Source organism: Globicephala melas, chromosome 9, assembly GCF_963455315.2.
Source record: "Globicephala melas chromosome 9, mGloMel1.2, whole genome shotgun sequence".
In the NCBI taxonomy this organism is placed as follows: Eukaryota; Metazoa; Chordata; class Mammalia; order Artiodactyla; family Delphinidae; genus Globicephala; species Globicephala melas.
In genome coordinates, this window is record NC_083322.1 from 44,461,891 (window position 1) to 44,483,694 (window position 21,804).

At 37.7% G+C, this 21,804-nt stretch overlaps 1 protein-coding gene across 9 annotated transcripts in view; it reads left to right on the plus strand.

Annotated features, from left to right (window-relative positions):
• Positions 1-21,804, plus strand: part of PDE1C (phosphodiesterase 1C) — a 554,383-nt gene that overhangs the window by 502,456 nt on the left and 30,123 nt on the right. For 7 of the 9 annotated variants that reach the window (XR_009565283.1, XM_060305445.1, XM_030857475.2 and 4 more), the window contains one exon: positions 1,882-1,959. The exons of 1 other annotated variant lie outside the window; for it this stretch is intronic. Coding sequence is in view for 7 of the 8 variants with exons in the window: in XM_060305445.1 (XP_060161428.1) it covers positions 1,882-1,959 (78 nt within the window). In the remaining variant the exon portion in view is untranslated. Of the gene's footprint in view, positions 1-1,881; positions 1,960-16,401; positions 21,770-21,804 lie in introns of those variants that run through there. One more of the 9 variants, XM_060305446.1, reaches the window with a different exon arrangement.

Consider the following 21,804-nt stretch of genomic DNA (forward strand, 5'->3'; position numbering starts at 1 on the left):
CTCTTGCAAAGTTTGGGGCAGAGATGCAGCCTGAGAGTGTGTGAAATACATTCAGGAGAGCAGTCCACTGCACTCAACACAGCTGGCCCGACCAGCGTGTGACAGAGTGTCCGCAGTGAAGTCAAGGAAAAACTCAAACTTGGAAAACATCCTCAATCATTTGGTGATTCAGCAAATTGATCACTTAGTGAATTAATCTTTGACGAATTTGTCTACTTTCAATAATAGTACCTTCATAATGGGGTTGCTATGAGAATTTAATGAAATGATGCATGTAAGGCATTTAGCACACTGCCTGGCACAAAGAAAGCAGAAAAGATAAATGTACCCTTCCCGCCTTGGGCCCTGCTCCCCGCTTCCTGGCTGCAATAATTATTAGGGTCTTTTTGCTTTATTAATGCCAGTAATTTAGTAGTAATTTATTCTTGGTTTTATGCAGGCTAAAAAGAAAGCCGCCATCAGTAAGATTTGTAAGAAAAATATCCGAAACTTGAGAAGAAATCTGAGAGAAGAAATACCATGTCCTTTCAATGTCACACTGGCATATTGTCAAAAAAGACCTGCCCAAGGATTATTTAACTGTCTTAGGCAGGGGTCAGCAAACTTTTTCTGTGTAGGCCCAGATAATAAATATTCCTGGCTTTGCATGTCTCTGCTGCAACTATTCAACTCTACCGTTGCAGCAGGAAAGCAACTACAGACATTATATAAATGAATGGATGTGGCTATGTTCCAGTAAAACTTTATTTCCAAAAATGATAACAAGCCAGATTGGCCCACGGACAATAATTTGCTGACCCCTTGTTTTAGAAGAACATGACTATGTTTAACTTTGTCATTTACTATTTGCTCAAGCCTAGGTACTGTGAGGTTATGTACTAACATGTAGATTTTTGACTACTAGAGGAGATAACCCCAACAGTTATAGTTTTATTGCCCTGTAGGACATAACCAGTTTCGTCTCTAACCTAGCAATCTTATTTTAATATATTTCTAAAATACTTAGAAATACCCATTTCCTTTTTTTTTTTTTTTTTTTTTTTTGCTGTACGCGGGCCTCTCACTGCTGTGGCCTCTCCCGTTGCGGAGCACAGGCTCCGGAAGTGCAGGCTCAGCGGCCATGGCTCACGGGCCCAGCCGCTCCGCGGCACGTGGGATCTTCCCGGACCGGGGCACGAACCCGCGTCCCCTGCATCGGCAGGTGGACTCTCAACCACTGCGCCGCCAGGGAAGCCCCTATCCATTTCCTTAAATGCTCTTGGAACCATCCTTACTGTCTTCCTGGTTCCTTCATAAATGAATTAAATAAATTTTTGACACATGTTCACTCTACACTGGTGTGCATAGTGTTTTTTAACTTTTACATATTACATTTCAACAAGCTCATTAATTAAAGTACCATTTACAGCTCAGTTTTAGAATAACAGCTGTCATTGAGTGATGTGCCAGATAGCACATTCAATACCTTAAATGCATTTATCCTTATATTATGCCTATAAAGTAGGTATTATTATCACCATTTTGCAGATAAGGAAAAGCACATAGAAGTTAAATAGTAGCTATTAATTGATATAACTTACAGTAACGCAGGTTTTTCCTCACTCCACAGCCTAATAGTAAAGCTGAACTGCCTTCCTTGGAAAATAACACCATTGACTTTAGTACAATCCTGTTTAACATGAACTTTCAGTCTTAATTTCCAGATCATAATCCAATTTCCAGGGCCTAATCCAGTTTCCTGATATTTACACTCAGACATGTAACCCCTCACGACTAAAATTATGTGGTTTTTTTCTTTTTTTACCTTGACAGGTTTAAAGATATTTATAACTTCCCCGTTAGCTTTATACATGTACTGTTTGTCATGTTTATTACTTTCAGGTGACTTGAAAGATGATAAAAATAAGACAGACAAGAAGGATCAATCCAATGTCAGAAATGATTCAAAGAAAACAGATGGTAAGAGCATAATTCCCATTATATTTTTCCATAAATTGTGCAATTTAATGCAAGCTTGTTAGATTTACACATAAAGTTGCAATTGTGTGGAATTGTTAATGTAGTCTTATACCCTGAAAAAAAACATTCACTGCATTTAAAGAGTACTATTATCCCCTTTTCAATAGTTTACAAATTATTGTTGTATCTTTTCCCTTCCACCATACTTTCTCCATCACAAATGAGTTCTATACTCTTTCTTTTCCCACTTGCCATTTTTCATTTTAAACTTTATGAAAAGGTGATTCTGGGCTTGCTGATTATAATGGAATGGAATATAAGTCTCTGTGAATTATGCAGCGTAAATGGGAAATGTTCCATGTTTTCAGTTTTCAATTTTTTATACCTTTAATGAGTTATTATTTTGGGGAAGAACAAAAACAGAAATCTGTTCAGTGTTATCAGTATGTTGGGAGGCCCACATACTGCAGAATGTGCATAGCTGTAGAATACAGTTTGGTCAGCAAGAGTACATCTTAAAGGCAAGCTTTGGATGACAATCCCAGACCAGTTAGAATGAACCTACATTGTGATGAGCTTCATGAGCACTGCTTTTACTTTGCATAAATAGCATTCCATTCTTTGTAAAATCTGAAAGTTCAAATTATATTGCCCTCCAAACTTTGGACCATCAGATTGAGAAAACTACTCTCACCTTTTATATAATCCTCCTGTTTCAATTATAACATGGGCTTATTCCTAGTTATCCCCCCATACATATAAGTGATATTAAACTAAAAATGAAAGTTTTAGGAAGTGGTTTTTGTTAGGGTCTGAGACTCTTTGAACCATACCTCCCTGCAGACATTGTATTAGATGCTAAGCTATTCTTTGAGTAGTTTGGTTAGTCAGAGAAGAACAAATGCAGGGTAATCAGGTTGAGGAGTAAGAAGAAATTTGAATACAACTCATACATCTGTTAAAAAGAGAGAATTGCCTTTAGTTTTCATCTCTAAGCCATTGTGATATGCTCTCTTTACCCATATGCATGAAATCAGTTCTTTCTTTGAAGATCATTCAAATAACTCACCCCAGTTGTCTTATCACATAATATCTGGGGAACACACATGTCCAGTTTTTTTACCAAATTGTTTATGCAAATGGAAACCACTTGCTTAATACATACCCTCCTTGAATAATTGTGACTAAGACATGAATTACATGGAGATAAAATAGGATTCAGAATGACAGTCTCTTAGCCAGACTCTGTTATGAGTAAGGTTTGTTCAAGTCCCAGACATCATTAGACCCAAGTTAAGGTAACACAAGCCAGAATATGTACAGTAGAGGAGAATGCTGTTAGTTATAAACCCAGCACCTGGACACCTGACCCATCCTATATCCAGTGACTGACCCGTCTGAATTCCTACATCATAAAAGCCCAGAATAAACCAATTCCCAGATCTTTAACATGGGGTCTTGAATCTTGTTGTATGTTTGTATTGTGCTATAAATAACTGTTGTAATGTATTCATGTGAGCATTGTAGGTTAAATTTTATCACCTTCATTACGCCCTTTTATTTTACCTGTGTCTTTTTTAACTGAATTATCACCAGTATTTTAAATAATTACACTGTTTTTTTTTTTTGGTGGGGTGAAGTGATGAAATAGATAATTTGTTCTATTGTACAAATAAGCATAAAGCTTGATTATTTAATAAATAGGATTCTTGATCCCATAGGGCAGTGAACAGGATGCAGTAAATAAAGAAGGGACATTTTCTGATGTCTATCCTTTTTCCCTCCATAACTCCAACCTTCCACTGATTCAAACTGAGTCTGGTGTGTCCATATACTTGTAAGTCTAGGCATGAAAAACTTTGTATTTTAATTTCATTGATGGGCTAACACGACATCAGTCATTATCATTGCTTTGGTGTCATCAGGACTTAGATCATTGGGCTTTAGTTACTTGTGTTATCTTAGCCCAAAATCCTATCAGGACTAAAGTTATTTCTTAGTGGCATGAAGTGGAAAAGAATTTGATCAGCTTCATATGCCGCTTCTCCATTGCATTAAAACTCTCTACTTTAGAACAAATTTTAAATGATATGCATATCAGTAGATATATTGATTTTTAGAAACTATCTAGTAACAAACAGATACTTTTTGAACATTTCTTTTTAACGGATCTTATTACATCTGATGACCAGAGGGAGTCAGTTTAACTATTTTTAATGCTCCTACCCTTAATCCAACCCCGGGGAACCAGCTCTAATTTTTGAAAGGGAGTATCCAAGCACAATTTGGTGTCCAGTGTGATCAAACCCACTATGTTTTGAAGTTTAATATTCTATGCATTCAGAAAGAAACTCAATGGAAACTAGACTACAGTTGGCTATTCCCAAACTCCAATGAGCTGAGGCACACACAGAAGGAAGGAACATGTGCTGAAAGGGTAAATTACATCCTGGCAAAATGAACACATTGCAGTTGTACATTATCTCTGTCAGGCTACTAAAGTACTGTTTAGTACCCTGCAGCACTAATTTTCTAACTGACTTCAAAGAATGAATGCTCTTTGAAAATACCTTGTTTCTTAGGGAGAAATGTACTAACATAAAAAGATCTAGGTTTCTGAGCCAAGATTCTCTCAGAGGCTGTTTTTACACTGTCATTGGGAGACTTGTGGGGTGCCACATGAATGAATTATTTTCAGTGTGTTTTTAGTCATGTTTGAAACAGCATAGCTATAATTTTTATAGTTGCCCAGAAATATGAATTTGCCCTTAACTTTATGTGACTACATTAACAGAGATATAAGAGATAGCCACTGTTTGTGTCTCTCAAATGATTCTCTATAATTAGACCCTGCAAGGTTATTTACCAAGTCCCAGGGAGGGAGTTCAGCAGGAATTTTTCCTTTATTGAATGTTCTGAGAATTGGAATGTTAAAGATGTCAGTTCATGAAACGTAAGTCAGTTGTGAAGAGTGGAGTGGACAAAATACAATCCATGGACATCTGCTTCTGCAAAGAGCGCTACCAAGAATTAGGTTTACCCTTCCACCTGAAACAGTTTTTAAAAAAAGACAACATATGTGGAAGAATGGTTTTTCAAGAAATGAAGACATCAAGAAATATTGGGCATCAAGAAATGAAGACAGTGCTCTCTGAGAGACAAGAAACAAATGAAGTAAGCCCGACGATTGCCTCAGCTTACTGCATTGAGAGGGTTTCCAGGCAGACCTGATGGATTCCTTGTGTTGAGGAGTTGACTAAGGATCCAAGGATACCAAGGCAGCTATAATTAATGGGATAAAACACAAGAGAGGATAGAACTGAAGAGAGATAGAACTCTAGAAATCTGAAGAGTATTCATCAGAGTACTAATTGACTCTCAATGAGGAAACCACCTGAGAACAGGAAAGAACCATTCAAGAGGTTTGGAAAGAACAGTCCTGATGTTCACACCTCACACAGAGCAATAAAAGTGCCTATTCCTACTAGCCAGACTAGAATACCTCATAATTTAACGGGAATTGGAATTTAAAGGGAATTGGGTAGAATACTCATAATTGTCTTGCCTTAGCAGGGGAATAATTAGTTGTAGGCTAAATGTTGCTTTAGGCCCACCTAACAAATCTTAAAATCAAGATATAAGAGTATCAAAGTGTTTCCAAGTAACTGCATCCCAGGATAAAGCATGCGTGTGTGTGTGTGTGTGTGTGTGTATACACACTCCCAGCAAGCTAAAATTCACAATATCTAACATCCAATCAAAATTTACTGGACATGCAAAGAAGGAAGAAAACACTACCAATAATAAGAGGAAAATAACAACCAATTGAAATCAACCCAGAACTGAAACAGATGTTAGAATTAGCAGACAAGAGCATTAAAGTAGTTCTTACAATTCTTACAACTGTAGCCCATATGTTTAAGTAGAGACATGAAAGATATAAAAAAGATCAAATGTCTAGAGATGAAAACTACAGTGTCTGATATGAAAAATATACTGGATGGTATTAACTAAATAATATTGTATGGGATTAATGATAAACACACTGGATATGATTAGACATTTTGGAAGAAAAGAGTAGTGAGAATTAGCAATAGAAACTATCTGAAATGAAGCACAGAAAACAACAATAGAAATTGTAAAGAGCATCAATAAGTTGTAAGACACCTTCAGACAGCCTAATGTGTGTGTAATTGGAGTCCCTAAAGTAAAGAAGAGGGAAAGGAGGAAAGAATATTTGATGAAATGATGGCTAATATTTTGCCAAATGATGAAAACTGTAAGTCCATAGACTTAAGAAGCTCAATAAAACACAAGCACAAGGAATATAAAGAATATTACACCAAAAGCGTATTATAATCAAATTACTCCAAACCAGTAATGAAGAGAAAAATTTAAAAAACAGCTAGAGAAAAAAAAAAAGATACATATGGAGAGATGAACAAAGATAAGGATAACAGTAGATATCTCATCAGAAACAATGCAAGTGAGAAAATAGTGGAGCAACATCTTTAAAGTGCTAAGGGGAAAAATTCAACCAAGAATTTTATACCCAGCAGCAATATCTTTCAGATATTAAAAACTGAAAGAATTCATTACTGGTAGACCTACACTACAAAACATGTTAAAGAACAGCAGAAGGGTGGATATGCCAGATGGAAATATGGATCCACACAAAGAAATGAGGAGCACTAAAAATGGTAACTAGATGGATAAATATACATTATTTTTTCTTATCATTTAAATATCTTGACTATTTAAATAATTGACTATTTGAACAGAATAATAATATATTACTGAGTTTATAGCATATATAAAACTAAAATGTATGACAGCAATAGCATAAAAGTGAGAAGGGGAGAAATGTAAATATGCTATTGTAAAGTTCTACTATCGTACATGAATGATATAATATCAATTGAAGGTATTGGATTGGCCAAAAAGTTCATTCAGGTTTTTGGCCAACCCAATAGATTGAGATAAATTAAGAGCATATACTGTAAACTCTAAAGCAATTACTAAAATAACAAGATAATGACATATAGCTAATAAGCCAAAAGAGATAAAATGGAATCATAAGAATAATTAATCCAAAAAGGTAGAAAAAGACTAAGAAGAGAACAAAGAATAGATGAGGCAAATAGGAAACAAATAGCAAGAATATAGACTTAACACTAAGCATATCAGTTATCACATTAAATGTAAATAGCCTAAACAGCCCAAATAAAAGGCAGAAATTTTCAGATTGTAAGACCCAAGTATATTCTGCCTTTATATTAAAAGACACAAAAACCCAAAAATAAAAGGATGGAAATTGGTGTGCCAAGCTAACAGTAATCAAAAGAAAGCTTGCATGATTATATTAATACCTGATAAAGTAGATTTCATAGCAAACACTATCACTGGAGAAAGGAGGTTCATTTCATGATAAAGTCTATTTATCAAGAGGATATAATAATCCTTTACATTTATGTACCAAAATGCATGAAATGAAGTGTAAAAAAATTTTAATACACAATTCTATTTGGAAGCATTAACATCCCTCTCTCAATCGACAGGCTAAGTATATATAAAATCAGTGAGGAAAAGAAGACTTGAATGACATTATCAACCAACTTGACTTAATTGGCCTTCCCAGAACACCCACAGTATGAGAATACATATTCTTTTCAAGTGCACATAGGACATTTATAAATATAGATTACATTTTGGGACGTAAAGCAAGTCCCAATAAATGTAAAATGATTCAAGTCATACAAAGAATGTTCACAGGTCACAATGGAATTACATTGTCATAGGATGTTCACATTGTTTTATTTTCTTTTTAATAGCTATAGAATTTATAGTGATGTTGTCTTTATCATTTTTTATATTGGTGATTTGTGTATTCTCTCTTTTTTTCCTGACCAGTCTGGCTAGAGGTTAATAAATTTTATTAATCATTGTCATTAATATTTTCCATTGTTTTTCTGTTTCTATTTCATTGATTCTGATCTGATCTGTATTATTTCCTCTCTTCTGCTTGCTTTTGGGTTTGGTTTGCCTTATTTTTCTAGTTTCTTAAAGTGGAAGTTAATGTCATTCATTTGAGATATTTTTCCTTTTCTAATATAGGCCTTTAATGCTGTATATTTCCCTCTAAATACTGTTTTAGTAACATGCCACAAACTGATTTGTTGCATTTTTATTCACATTCATTTCAAAATATTTTCTAATTTTATTTTAATTTCTACATTGATCTAAGGATTATTTAGAAATATATTCTTAGTTTCCAAATATTTGGGAATTTTCCAGAGATAGTTGAAATTTAAGTTCTTTCTAAATTGATCTATAGATTCCATGCAATCCCATTTAAAATCCTAGCAGGCTTTTTGGGTAGAAACTGACATGCTGGTTTTAAAATGTATATGGAAATGCAAATCACTCAGAATAGACAAAGCAACTTGGGAAAAGAAGGAAAAAATTGGAGGACTAAACAGGTAGGCCTGATTTCAAGACTTATAAAGCTATAATAATCAAGGCAGTATAGTATTGGCATTGAGATAGACAAATGGGTCAGTGGAGTGGAATAGAGGGTCTAGAAATAGATCCACATGTATATGGACTTCTTATTTTTGACATCGTCAGATGAAGGAATTCCACATTGACAGTAAATGAAGGGTGGATTATGCTGTAGAAGACTTGTTGACACTAAAATGAATACTTGTGACCAATGTGTGGTTTTGATTGCTAGTTTACTGTGAAATATATCCTTCATGTACACTGGAATGCTCACATCTACTGGCCAGTCAGCGGTTTCTTTCTCCCAAAGGAAAACCTACTGGGGAAGTCAAATCACATCAGAAAGTTGTCTGCTAAGCTGATAATGTAGGGGAAGTTAGTTGATGAATTGTGACTTCAAGGTAGAATATCCTGAAATGTCTGTCTCTACCATTGGGATGGATCTGCCAAGAAGAGTGAATAGGGACCATCTTGTGTACACTAGATACAGACAGTGCAAGAGGCGGCCCTCCATGGCACCCCTTTTATGTCTAGTCTCCTTTTGGATCTCACATTCAGTATCAGATATGTTGATATCTTGGGGTAGATGCTCATTCTTGTTCATTTTCAGTCATCCTTGATGGCATGTCTGGACCTTGATCTTGATGAAACTTCTTTGTTTTTAAGGCAACAGTCCTCAAACTTTTTCTCTCTTATTTTCTTTTCCTAACATATTATCATAAGCTTTGCATACCTCCCAAAATTATGCCCAGATCATGAACTCTGGTGGGTAAAATAGGCCAAAGATGGTGAACAGTTCTGGGGATACTAGCTGGTACCCTGCCCTTTTCTCTCATACCCAAGACGGCGCTACACTATAACAATAACCTTGAGTCCTTTCTAGTTTACTTTAAAAATTAAACCTGTAAGACTGTAGGGCTTAACTGTTTTTAGCAATGATTGATTTGCAACACACTTCACCATTGATTATGCCACTGATGTCAACACTACTGTCTTGAGGTAGTTTCTACAAATAGTTAATCCCGTCCTTTGGATTTTTTACTCGCTTCCTTCTCAGAGGATAACATTATTTCTTAGTTCTGGGAAGATATCTCACTGTAGCCTTCTATGTATTGACAAAAGTAGGTCTATTTCTTTAATGAAGGAATTGCCTTCCACATGAGAATCTAGGATCCTTATGGGTTATTTTTCATGAGTGTACAGGGACCAAACATCTGGAGTGCCCTGGGTCCCAGTTAAGATAAGTCATCATAACAACACATGTTCTGATTAATATCCCATTTCCCTTAGCCATTTGTCCATGAAAACTCTTGTGACCCATTTACTTAACATATTTATATGTATCAACACATGGAACATCAACAGTGAGTACATGCTGCGGTTTAGCAAGAAAGAGGCATGAAATATTTGCTTTTAAAAATACTTTATGCCTTATTTTCTCAAGTAGTGTGATAACCCAAGTGTCTTAACCCTCCACTGCAATGTCCCTGTCAAAGGAAAACAACAAAAAGTTGATAAATGTATGAGAGAATTGCAATATTGTTTTTAGATGCCTGTTATTCTTATGCATCTAGATAAGATCCCCTAATTAGATTCTAAAAGGTTTTGTTGCTTAAATTTTTTGATTTATATACTTCAGTGCCATTTTCTAATTGATTTTTGAAGCCATGCTGTAGGTTGACCCAACAAGGGTTGTTGTGAGTGCAGCAATACTGAAACCCAATATAATTTTTTTGGATGGATTTTGGGGAAAACTATTAGCCAATCCATTATACGTGGGTTGGAAGTGGTCAAATGGGGTGAACTCAGAAAATCTCTTTGTTCCTTTTTGCTGCGGATGATACACTTGAGAGCATGGAGGTCCAGAAGCCATTGACATCCACATGGTTCTAGCATTGATGAGTCACAGTGAATCAGAACAGTTAGCTCTTTTGGTTACGATCATCCATTTCAAAACAATGTGTTTTTAGTATAGTTTTAGGTTCAGTGAATATCCTTGCGCTTTTTAAGGAGGGTATGTAATACATAGCCTCATGGTGGATTATAAAGGAACAAGGTGACCTGCAACAATTATTATCATCCTGTAGGTTTTGTGTTATTGAAATTCACATTTGTAGTATCAAACAGCAACTGAAATTGTGTGTGTGTATATACATATATATGTATGTATGTATATTGTGTGTATATATATGTATGTATTGTGTGTGTATCTATGTATATATACATATATATAATACAATGTAATATTGGGGGTTTAAAATAATTAAATTGTGTTCTACTAAAGAAAACTTCTAAAGTCAATTCATGCTTTTCACATAGCTGTTTAGATTCCAGTCTCTTACCAAATAACTACATAGTAGAAATGTCACATAAAACTATATTGTGTACTCTTTGTTAATGACAAAATTAATATTTTTAAACAACTTTTCCCTTGCAATTATTGGTGTATAAGCTTTCATTGTTTCACTCTATCTTCTAGATATTTCGTTACACTCTTAATGTACCATTGTATTTTTTTTTTTTTTTTTTTTTGCGGTACACGGGCCTCTCACTGTTGCGGCCTCTCCCGTTGTGGAGCACAGGCTCCGGACGCGCAGGCTCAGCGGCCATGGCTCACGGGCCCAGCCGCTCCGCGGCATGTGGGATCCTCCCGGACCGGGGAAAGAACCCGTGTCCCCTGCATCGGCAGGCGGACTCTCATCCACTGCGCCACCAGGGAAGCCCCCCATTGTATTTTTAAAGGAACCTGGTTTGACAGAGAGGATTACAATTTTTGAACTACTGGGGAAATATGTTTTTTTCTTAATACTGATGTTCAGGATTAAAATTAACTTTTTAGTATTCATGAAATATTTATCTGTTCTCCCCCTAGAAAAATTGTATTTTGTCAGATTCTTTGCAAGTGATTGGAGAAACACAAGTAACGATACATTTGTCAGAAGAAACTCTATTAACACTATAAAAAAATTCTTTAAAATAACAGCCGCCTTTGAAATATGTGCCAAAACCAGGAGCTAGAGATGTCTCCATTGTTAAAGCCATTTTTTTTCAGTCGCCCACAAGCTAGGAGAGCTGTTAAAAATGCAATGTCAAGCAAGTATTGAAGCTTCTTCTTTGTGTTTATTCTTAGCCTTTTCCACCAAAAGACAGCCTGATCTCCACGTGATGATATCTGTATTTCATAAGTATTAGCCCTCTACAATATATGCCATTTTTATTCTATACCCTGGAGCTGCAGTGAAAACATGAGAATAAATGTTTGTTTTTTTCTTTCATTCATTTTGAATCTTTTATTGTTTTTCCTGAACTAATAAAATAGAGAAGAACACGAAGAGCAGTCAGAATGTTTCAGACCTAAAATCCCAGCCTCACTTAACTTTTTCAGAAGGACTTCCTTAATCTCTGGTTTCTTGTTAGCTTCAAAAATAGCAGATTCAGGGCTTCCCTGGTGGCGCAGTGGTTGAGAGTCCGCCTGCCGATGCAGGGGACACGGGTTCGTGCCCCAGTCTGGGAAGATCCCACATGCGCGGAGCAGCTGGGCCCGTGAGCCATGGCTGCTGAGCCTGCGCGTCCGGAGCCTGTGTTCCACAACGGGAGAGGCCACAACAGTGAGAGGCCCAAGTACCGCAAAAAAAAAAAAAAAAAAAAGTACTAGGTTCTTAATACAGAGAGGAATGGCAGTAAAATACCTTTGGACAATGTAGGACAGAAGAACGGAAACATTCACATATTTTAAGTTTGGAAAGAAAAGCCATGCCACATAAAGGAAGAGAGGAGCCAGCAAAGTTAAAGAATAAAAGTTAAGAGGATCATTATTCTCAGTGATAGCACAGATTCCAAGGATCAGAAGAAAAGATGAAGAAAAATCACAAAGGTTGAACCTAAGAACTACTACCCTTTGTACAGTACTTATTCTTTATATTTGAATCCAATGGGCAAATTTTAGGACATGATGGCATAGGCAAGGTTTCAGGAAGTTATATTCCTGCAAATTTATCTATCATCTATTTATTCTATCCATCCATCATCCATCCATTAACAATCCACCCATCTTAGCAGGGCTATAGCGTTGGTATTATATGCAGTAAAATTAATATAGAATAATCCTAATATAATCATATCCTCTGTCATTTGGGGCAAGGAGAAAGCATGGATGCATATGTTGGGGTATTTGGTGGTAACCATTTAAAATACCTGTCTTGCACTTATGACCTAGAAGAGTGAAAACAATGCCTGGGTAAATCTTAACAGCTATCTCTCAGACAATGTTTGTTTTTTTGTTTTTAGTATTTCCTCATTATTAAGAAACAAAACCAAACCAAGACCTGCTTATAAGCCCCACAGAAATCCTACTACTCAGCATTTAAAATTGGGTTTGGTTTTACCACATTTATTCTTCCCTGGGTTTTGTTTTTTGTTTTTTTCCTATTTAGCCTTTTACAACTCTTTCTTGCTTACAGTATCACTTTGTTGTTTTCGTCGAAAGTTGACTCCATAGAGAGGCAGCTCTGGAAGGGTTTCTGGGACTTGAAAATCTGATTTAAATCCCAGCTCTGTGCTCAGCCAAGTCAGCTTACTTTTGAGCTTGGGTGATAGTTGAATCAGGCTGTAAAAATATCAAACCCAAGACAATGAAAAAGAAAAGTGTTTACAGATGTTTTTAAAACCCAGTGCCAGATTCTATGAGGCCTGCCTCACAGATGGTCAGCTTGTGATCTAGTAATAAACATTATGATTGCTAAACACATTTTTAGAGTCAAATCAAACTCAAACTTTAAGCCTCTTTTTAAAACAACTATCTTTAAACCGAATGGTTTTCTGTAGCATCTCCACTTACCTTCAGGAGTAGCCTGAGAAGGGAGGAGTAAGGCCACATTGTTGTAAGTCTCCATCTCCTATTTTCTAAATTAAGTTGCTGGAATATTCTTGGCTCTTCATTCCCTTAGAGTAAATACATTTCTGTGAATTCATACACCACACACTTCAGGCTTCAGAGCCCCCATGGCTACCCCTCTATGAGATGTGAGAAGTCTTTCTTCCAGGGGCGGGTGAGGAGGTAGCGCTTATTTAGAGATTTTCTTGAATTTTCTCAAGTTGGGTGAAGATAGTTTCCATTTCAGTTCATCAGTCACTCTTAAAAAGATGAGGGAGTTTAACCACTTTTTGTTGCCAAGCCAACATAGACTTACAATCAGTGGAATTCAAAGCCGCTGTAACAAAAATAGTCGCGTAAATCGGATCAATACAGAGTGACTTCTCACATTTTGTTTTTAGATCCTCATTTTTATATACTTCGTAGTCTTACCCAATTTTTGTTTTAAATGCTTATGCAATTTTAGTTTACATTGAAAACATATACACGAAACCAAAACACAACAGAGCAAGTCTATGCCATTTGAAGTTGAGGAGAGGAAGTGTGGAGTGAGGAGGTTTACAAACCATGTCAAAGCCACCTGGATGACAGGTGCTCTTTTCTCTGGGAGCTTAGTCCCACAAAGAGCCATGCACAGTGGGGCTGTTTCTTCATAAGGAGTATACATTTTTGACATATCATAATTTGCTGTTGAATAAATTGTAAAATCAATGTAATTATAATTTCCTTTTTACGTCACACTATGAAAGTCGGGATTAGAAAAAGGTTGGAGAGAGACTTCCTATTCATCATTACACCTTTATCTGTCCCATCCACTTCATGCTTATTCAATTCACTTCCTTTCAATGAAAAACTAATGATTTGTTGAGCATATGCTGTGTGTCAGGTATTGTACTACATTCAAGAGGAGTTATCAAGATAAATAAGATATTTTCCCTGCCCTCAAGGAGTCTACGGTCTGAGGTAGAATATCTTCCTGCAGATAGATATGATACTAGCCACCATAGGGGTGAGTGCCCTAAGAGGAAGTTTTTTAGAGAAAGCATGTGTTTGGGAAGGCTGGGAACAGTCACTCAGGTCACAGACCCAGCTGCAGAGTATCTGCCTCTTGTTCTTTCATGTTGGTCGTATTCAATGACAGTGAACACAGGCACAGCTTAAACATACAGGCTGCCTTTATTTACCCCTTTTTGCCACTCCTTGACCAACTCCTTTCCTCTGTCCCTTGACCGGAAGGCCGAGGAGGGGCGGGTAGAGACCCATAGCCGGCCACTCCACCATGTCACCCATAAGCAATGACTAGCAAGGGAGGAAGATCTCCTCTCAGGGGCCTTTGGGTTCCATTCACACACCCTGGATGTACCTCTTCCATCTCTGGGACACAACAGTCTGGACAGCGGGCCTCTGCTAACCCAGGCTGTATGACACAGGAGGTGCGTCACTTTCCTTCTTGGCACATTGGAGCTCATTGGGTGTAACAGTGGTCCTTGTCAGCCATCTCCAGCTATCCGTCCTCACTTCCTTCCGACCAATCTATCATTTAGTGAAAGACTAACCTTATATCATCATAACAATATATTGGGTTTTATATGTGAGGGCCTGGGGACATCTCTTAAGGTGATTAATACTATAATGACCATCTAAAAGGAGTCTCATTACCTATGACCCCAAATTGATAGTGGCAGGGCCAGAGCACTAAGAGGCCCTGTCTTGCAATTCCCTTGTGGCCCAAACTACATAGAGACAATCAGAAACAATGGAAAATTTCTAATCCATGATTTCAGCTTTTGTTTCACCTCTTTCCCTCCCTGACAAGTTCCAATGAGGCAACTGGCAACTTCTCTCACCGATCCTACTAGAATCAGAGTAAAGTGATTGGCCAGAAGTTTTTCTTTTTTCTGTTATTTCTCCCAAATGGGTGAAGGTGCTAATGGAGAGTAAACACTCACAAGACCAGAATGAAGAAAGAGGAACCGCAGGAGGTCTGGGTCAGTGGCCCCTGAAAATTTGAGAATTGACCATAATTACAATAGATCGGAAAGGGCTCTCCTGTCTCCCAACTGGTTTGTACCTAATTTCGACCAAGTCTTATTTAGGAGAGTGTTAGTCTTTAAAGTTGAATGGAAATTTTCCTTGTCCTCTAATGACTCCTAACATTTCTGGAGATGATGATGTTATTCTTTTTAAAGTCTCCTGTCCCTCTGGAACCTTGCGTAGGAGGGAATCCTCTCTCACTCTGAGGCATGCTGACTTGGAGAGCACACAGCACTTAGGGGAAGCAACCATAATCATAATAATTTATGTTTGTTTGCTTTTTAAAAATCCTGTCCAAGTCTGTTGAGGTTACATGTTATCGAATAAGCCAGATGAAAAGAAAATCCAAGCTGGTTTATTTCCATTCATGAGTCCTGTTTCAATCTTGGTCTTCCACCACCTCACTCCAGGCCCCGTAGAGACTTCAGGTGACTTACCCATTAGCACAGTGATTTCAGCTGGGGCGCATCTTGCCTTGAATCTTTTGGGGAAGCATTTGTTAAGCATATGCTGTGTGTCAGGCATTGCACTACATGCAAAAAGAGTTATAAAGATAAGATATTTTCCCTGCCTTCAAGGAGTCTATAGTCTGGGGCAGAACATCTTCCTGCAGGTAGCTATGAATCCTGATAGAGGAACGTTGCTTTGGTATGGAAATGATTGGGATTAGATGAGTCCAATCCCACTGACCCCAGAGGCAAATTGACCGGATCAGATCTGGCAGTCTCTGTCATCCTGATTGCAAAATAAGACGTCTTAAAACCCATACTGCATGAACCAAATATTTGATGCTTTAGTTTAAAGCAACTATTAAGGCTTCCAATGTAACCAGTGTTTAAAATTCTCCACTGAGATTTCCCTTTATGAATAGAAGGATTGTGTTACAAAGGAGACAGCAGTGACTAGCATTGAAATGTGTAATTGATCCCTCTTTTTTTTGTCCCTCAGATTTTCTTCTCAGACCTGGAGGGTTGAGAAGGGGGGGCGGGGGAAGGCAGCATTGACACTTTTCTTTTTCTTTTTCTTTTTTTCAGATTCAGAAGAGTAAAACACACCTCATAGACAATAAGAGAGGCTGCCAATGTCTTGCATCATTTTAGCTGAGCTTCTTCATTCTCTTCTCCTTCCACAAAGACCTGTATCTGGGGAAGGTGTACAACTTTCAGAAACAAGCCCCACCCCTGCACTTGGCCTTCTCTCATGCCATCTCCTCCCAGGAGGTGACTTTCTTGGAGGTGGTTTGAGGTCTTAGAACTCTGGGGGAATCCCCCCAGCCCAAGCAAACAACACAACTTCCGATTTTTGCACAAACAGAAACAACACATGAAGGGACTTCCTCAAAATCCTTTGCTAATGCCCTGGCTTTCAAGGCACCTGTCTGGCCTGATGGGAACGGACATCCTGGAAACGCTGAGAGAGGCCTGAGAAAGCCACACACACACAGGAATTGCCACTGTATTTCTTTATGTGTTGTTATTTTTGCACTGGTTGCTGATGGTGGATGCAGCCAAGCTGGCCTTCGTCGCAGCTAAGATGATGACTTCAGTCTCTGGTTGTTCCTTTCCTGAGTCAGGAACGTTCTTTCTCTCCAGTTTTCTTCCAGACTTAGAAATTGTTCCCATGCTTTTCTTCCCATTTATATAATATGAAATACTTTCTGTTTTATAAGAAAGGAGATTTTCCTCTTCTTTATTTGATGCTTAATTTACCTGTGCATTCATTAATACAAACCTGAATGTTTCAGCTCGTGACCATATCGTTCAGGTGGGAAACCCAGTGTTTTCACTGAGTAGCATCCATGACTAAATGGTTACTGAATTTTTTACCACTGGCTGGTCCTCTTCTTTTGAATATTTATGGTTTGACCTAATTGTTCTTCTTTCTCTTCAGGGAAGTGCTAAGGGAATTAGTATCAGGAAGATATGTCCAATAATTTTTTTTTCATTTTAATGAGCCTTTAGAAATGCCAGATAGGAGATGATTAATAGCACGAATCAAAAATAAGAATAGTGGATGTCACAGGGAAAGAGACAAAAAATACAGCCCCCTGAAACCAAGTCAAGAATGGGATCCAGTGGAGTGCAAGTCAAGGAATTTTGTGGATCTAAGTGGTGTGATTTGAATGAAACTGATTCTTAAAATGGAATTGTGGTTCACAGAGGAATCTTTGAGTCCTTCCTAAGGGTAAATCACATGAATAGGCTGGTGATGGAAGAGGAATACAAATAGGAAGAGAGAGAGAGCCGGACGGTAGGCTTAACTGTATTCCTCGTTGCAGATTTAATTTCCACGTGGAAAACACAAAAGCAAACATTTAAAAACTCCTCTCAGTACTAAGGCAACATGTTGGTATTTCTTCAGACAGAAAGGAGACTGTGTATGTCATCTACCAGGCCTTTTGTCTCACTGAAATATTCCCCAACAGAAAGATCTGGAGAACTCTGTGGTGTGGAATGCACAATCGTGTACTGATATTTGAGCAGGGTTCTTAGATCAGATTTCCATTTTGCTTGGTAATAACAGATTTTTCTGTTGCTTCTCCTGTTTTCCTAACAGTGACCGCAGTAAGTCATGTGGTCACAAATTCAAAACAGGAGCTCAGCAGGTCAGGTAAATGAGTACAGCAAGCTGTAATATCAGAATGATTGCGATAAATGGTAATTCATCGTGGGCCTGGGTATCAGAGAGCCAGTGAGGAGCAGTAGGGGGGAAGTGGGGAGGGCATGCACTGCCCCAAGGGGGCAGTGGCTGGCAGCTACGGGATCAGTGCTATGTGGGAATGAGGGTCCTAGATACCTAAGATTTTATGTAAACCCCCTCCAAATTTTTTCATATTGGCAACTAATTCAGAAACTTACAAACACAGTGCTGGCCAAAGAAAACATCCCTATGAACTAACTGCATTCAATGCATGGGACATTGATTTGCAAACTATGCTCTTTGAGGTGGTTTTAAATAGAAGTGAAATACAACCAGTGCATGTCAGTTCTTGACCTTGGACCCTGAACTTTTGACCTCACTTCAATTCTGTATTTTTCTATGTAGAGCTTTGCAACCAATCAAACTAGAAAGGTGCAGCTTCCCTTTTATACTCAATCAAGACTAAACAATATTTGAAAAAGAAATAGGAATATAGCCGTTTTTTCTAGCACCAATAAAGATGGAAATGTTTTACATTTGCTTTAAGTCATTAATTTAGCTGGAAAAAGATAGGAAGAGAATTTTATTCAGGATAGCACTCTGCTTGGAACTCTCAGCGTGGAAAAACAAAAGCATCATGTAACTCTTATTTTTAAATCCTTAGAAAGTGTTTTGAAGGGACATTGAGTAAAAAAGCAAAATTATCTATTTTTTTAAATAAAAAACAATGTATTACTGTGCTATAAATTGATACTGGAGCTGGTAAGACAACAGTATTGACTGGAAGAACAGTATTTCCAGAGCTCTAGCTCACTTGCTGTGGTCTTTCCATTCTCTAGAAACAGCTTCCTCCAAGTTGAGCAGTGAAGTGGAAGACACATTCTTCCATTGCACGGATTGTGACACCTTACTCTGTGTTCCATTGTCACTTAAAAAGCAAAGGCTTACACACCTGAGTTAAGAATTAACTGGTATGTGGGGAAAGTACTAGGAATATTCCCACCATTGACAAACCACCAGTTCTACATGTCCCTGAGTAGAAAGTGACAAATGGAGTTAGCCCTTGAGTTTGGGCCCCCATGTCACCAACTAGCTCTACAGCCAAGTTTTGTTGATGCAGTATGTTTTGCTGCCATAATGACCGAACCATAGGCGGGTCTTTGTTCCAGCTTTTATTCACGCCCACCTTTCTTAGGTTATGAGCCCTAGTTGTTTATGGCAGCAGGCAAGAGACTCATTTCTAACCCATTAAATTCAAATGGATTTTCTTCCTATGTCCATTTCATTCCTGGAGCTTTTAAAAAGCATTGAAGACATCTGACAGTATCCCATTTAGGACCTGATATACTTAAACAATAAAATGATATCTAGACATCTGAGAGCCAAAGAACAATCTAGTGCATCTGTTCATTTCATTTGCAGAATTAAAGCCATTATATTATATTTTCCACCTGAAGTGGTGCCTCTAGTAAATATGAAAAATAGAAAGTAAAGAGCATTATTATCACAAGATGTGAGACAGCAAATAAAAAGATGGAGACCAATTTTGTAATCCATATTTTCGGAGTAAGGTTGCTGGTCTTGTAATGTCACTTCTGTCATGGATCAATTGTCTTTAGATAGATAGGAAGAATATGTAATATGTTTTCTTCTATTCTTAACCTTTCAGCAGAGACTTACATGGTAGAAATGACTTCATAACATTCCCCATGGAATAAGGAAGAAAACAAAAGAAAAAAGGCACAAAATCTTTTTATCATAATGAGATAGAGAAGATTCTGAGATTAAAACCTATGTATGTAGCATTATGTCCCCCATAAAGGGGATTTTAAGAAATAAACTTCATTCTTATTGCAAGATTCCCACACATCCCAACAGGATTTGCACCACTGGCCCACCACAGGGCCTGGCATACAGTCAGCGTTCAGGAAACACATGCAGAACCGTCCAGCTGAATTCCACTAGCCACCTGTGAGTGCAAAGTTCAAGTTTACCTGAAAACGCACTCAACGTCTTCTGTATGTCAAGTGTATTGCTAAAGGCTTATCTTCTAAGTATGTGCAGACATGCCCTAGTGACACAGATAGCTTATTATAAGGGACAGGAAATTGCAAGTAGTATGGGGGAAATTAGCAGTGCCAAGTTTATGAAAATAAAACTTCTCTATGGTTTTTGGGTTTAAGAAAAACAAACAAATGAAAAAACAAAAACAGAAACAAACCAAAACAGGATTTATATGAAAATTCACTTCCAAAAGGAATGATGACACGATTACCAGTGGATTGATTTATAATCCAAGTTGTAACATTTAAAATCCAAAATAGACTTTCTTGAAGCGAGTAAAAGCATCTATATGTGCAGCCTGGGGAATCAGTGCTCTGCCAACATTATGGTCGGTATAGTACTGAACCACAGCAGAGTTGGATGTTAAAGAAATAACGTTGCAATAATGATGTTATATTGGCTCTTCTTTGTGAATAAGTGGAAAGTAATATTTGTAATTCATTGATAGTGATCCATGATTAAAGGCCTCGTTATCATTTAGAAAATGAACTTGAAAAAATTGTAATGAACAGCACAATATTTGTATAAAATATCCCTCTGAGAACCAAGAGACACATTATCTGCCAAGACCAGATGTCCGTTGTTAAGGTTTCCTCTCATCAAACACACTGGTGGGCACAGAGATGATGGCAGAATTAGAATGGTAACAGCCTGTAGGACATTAGACAAGGTTCATCTAATAAGTGAATTTGGGTCCAGGGAAGTTTAGAAAATGGGAAGAAGTCCTCTGGATGTTTTCATTGGACATTTGCAAAAGCCTGGATGCTCCTCCAGGAAATCTGCAATAAACAACGATTGTTTCATCAAAAGAATATCTTGTTTTTACATTGAACAAGAGTGGGGTGCAGTGGGAGACCTGGACTGAAAGGTTCAGGAAAGTCAGTTTCAACATTATTAAGTCCTGATTATTTTAACTAATGCCCCTCCACCTCATCCATTTTTTTCTTTAAAATATTGGCAGACATATTTGAAATGAATTGACATTTATTCTGGCTTCTGTTCTCAAGCAGAAATGGATTGACACTGACAATGGCTGGCTTCACTAAATGAACTTGAACCCAGCCTAGATAGCCATCCACTGAACCAAGGGGTGGTGTGTGGACCCTTCACCTCACTCAGAGCACACTTAGCCTCCATTGGGGAGATCTCACCATTTCTGGGGCTTAATGCTTGCTGTAGTAGGCCAGTCATTGCCATCTTGGAGGCTGTCAGCTTTGGTCAGCTTCAGTCATGTTTGCTGAACCTCACCCATGTATCTTCATGGAAGCTGGCTTTTGGACAACAGAAGCATTTCTCTGTCAGGTTACAGTGCAGGAGAACTCGTTTAAAATAAAGCCCATTAAAACCCAATGCCTGTGGAATGGCTTTTCAATAGATTGCCCTGGAGGCATACCCTTGTACAGTTTTTGCTTCTCTGTGGTGATCTGTCTTGGGGTAGGTATTTGTGTACTAGTGTCCTTGTCTTTGAGTGGCTATATGTGTGATGGTACAGAATATAGTCGCACACCAACAAGCATAGATTTATAGTAAAAATCTACAGCCATAGGTATGGTCCAGTAACTGATTCTAGAGATAGAACTGTATAAATTTTCCTTTTTTCTTGCTTTGATGATATTTTTATAAAATTTTATATGCTGTAAAAAATTTTTTAAAATATTTGCTATTTTCATTTGTAGAGCTCGGTTAGGTTTTTATCAACTCTGGTGCCCGCTGTACAGCCAGATTCCTCCCTC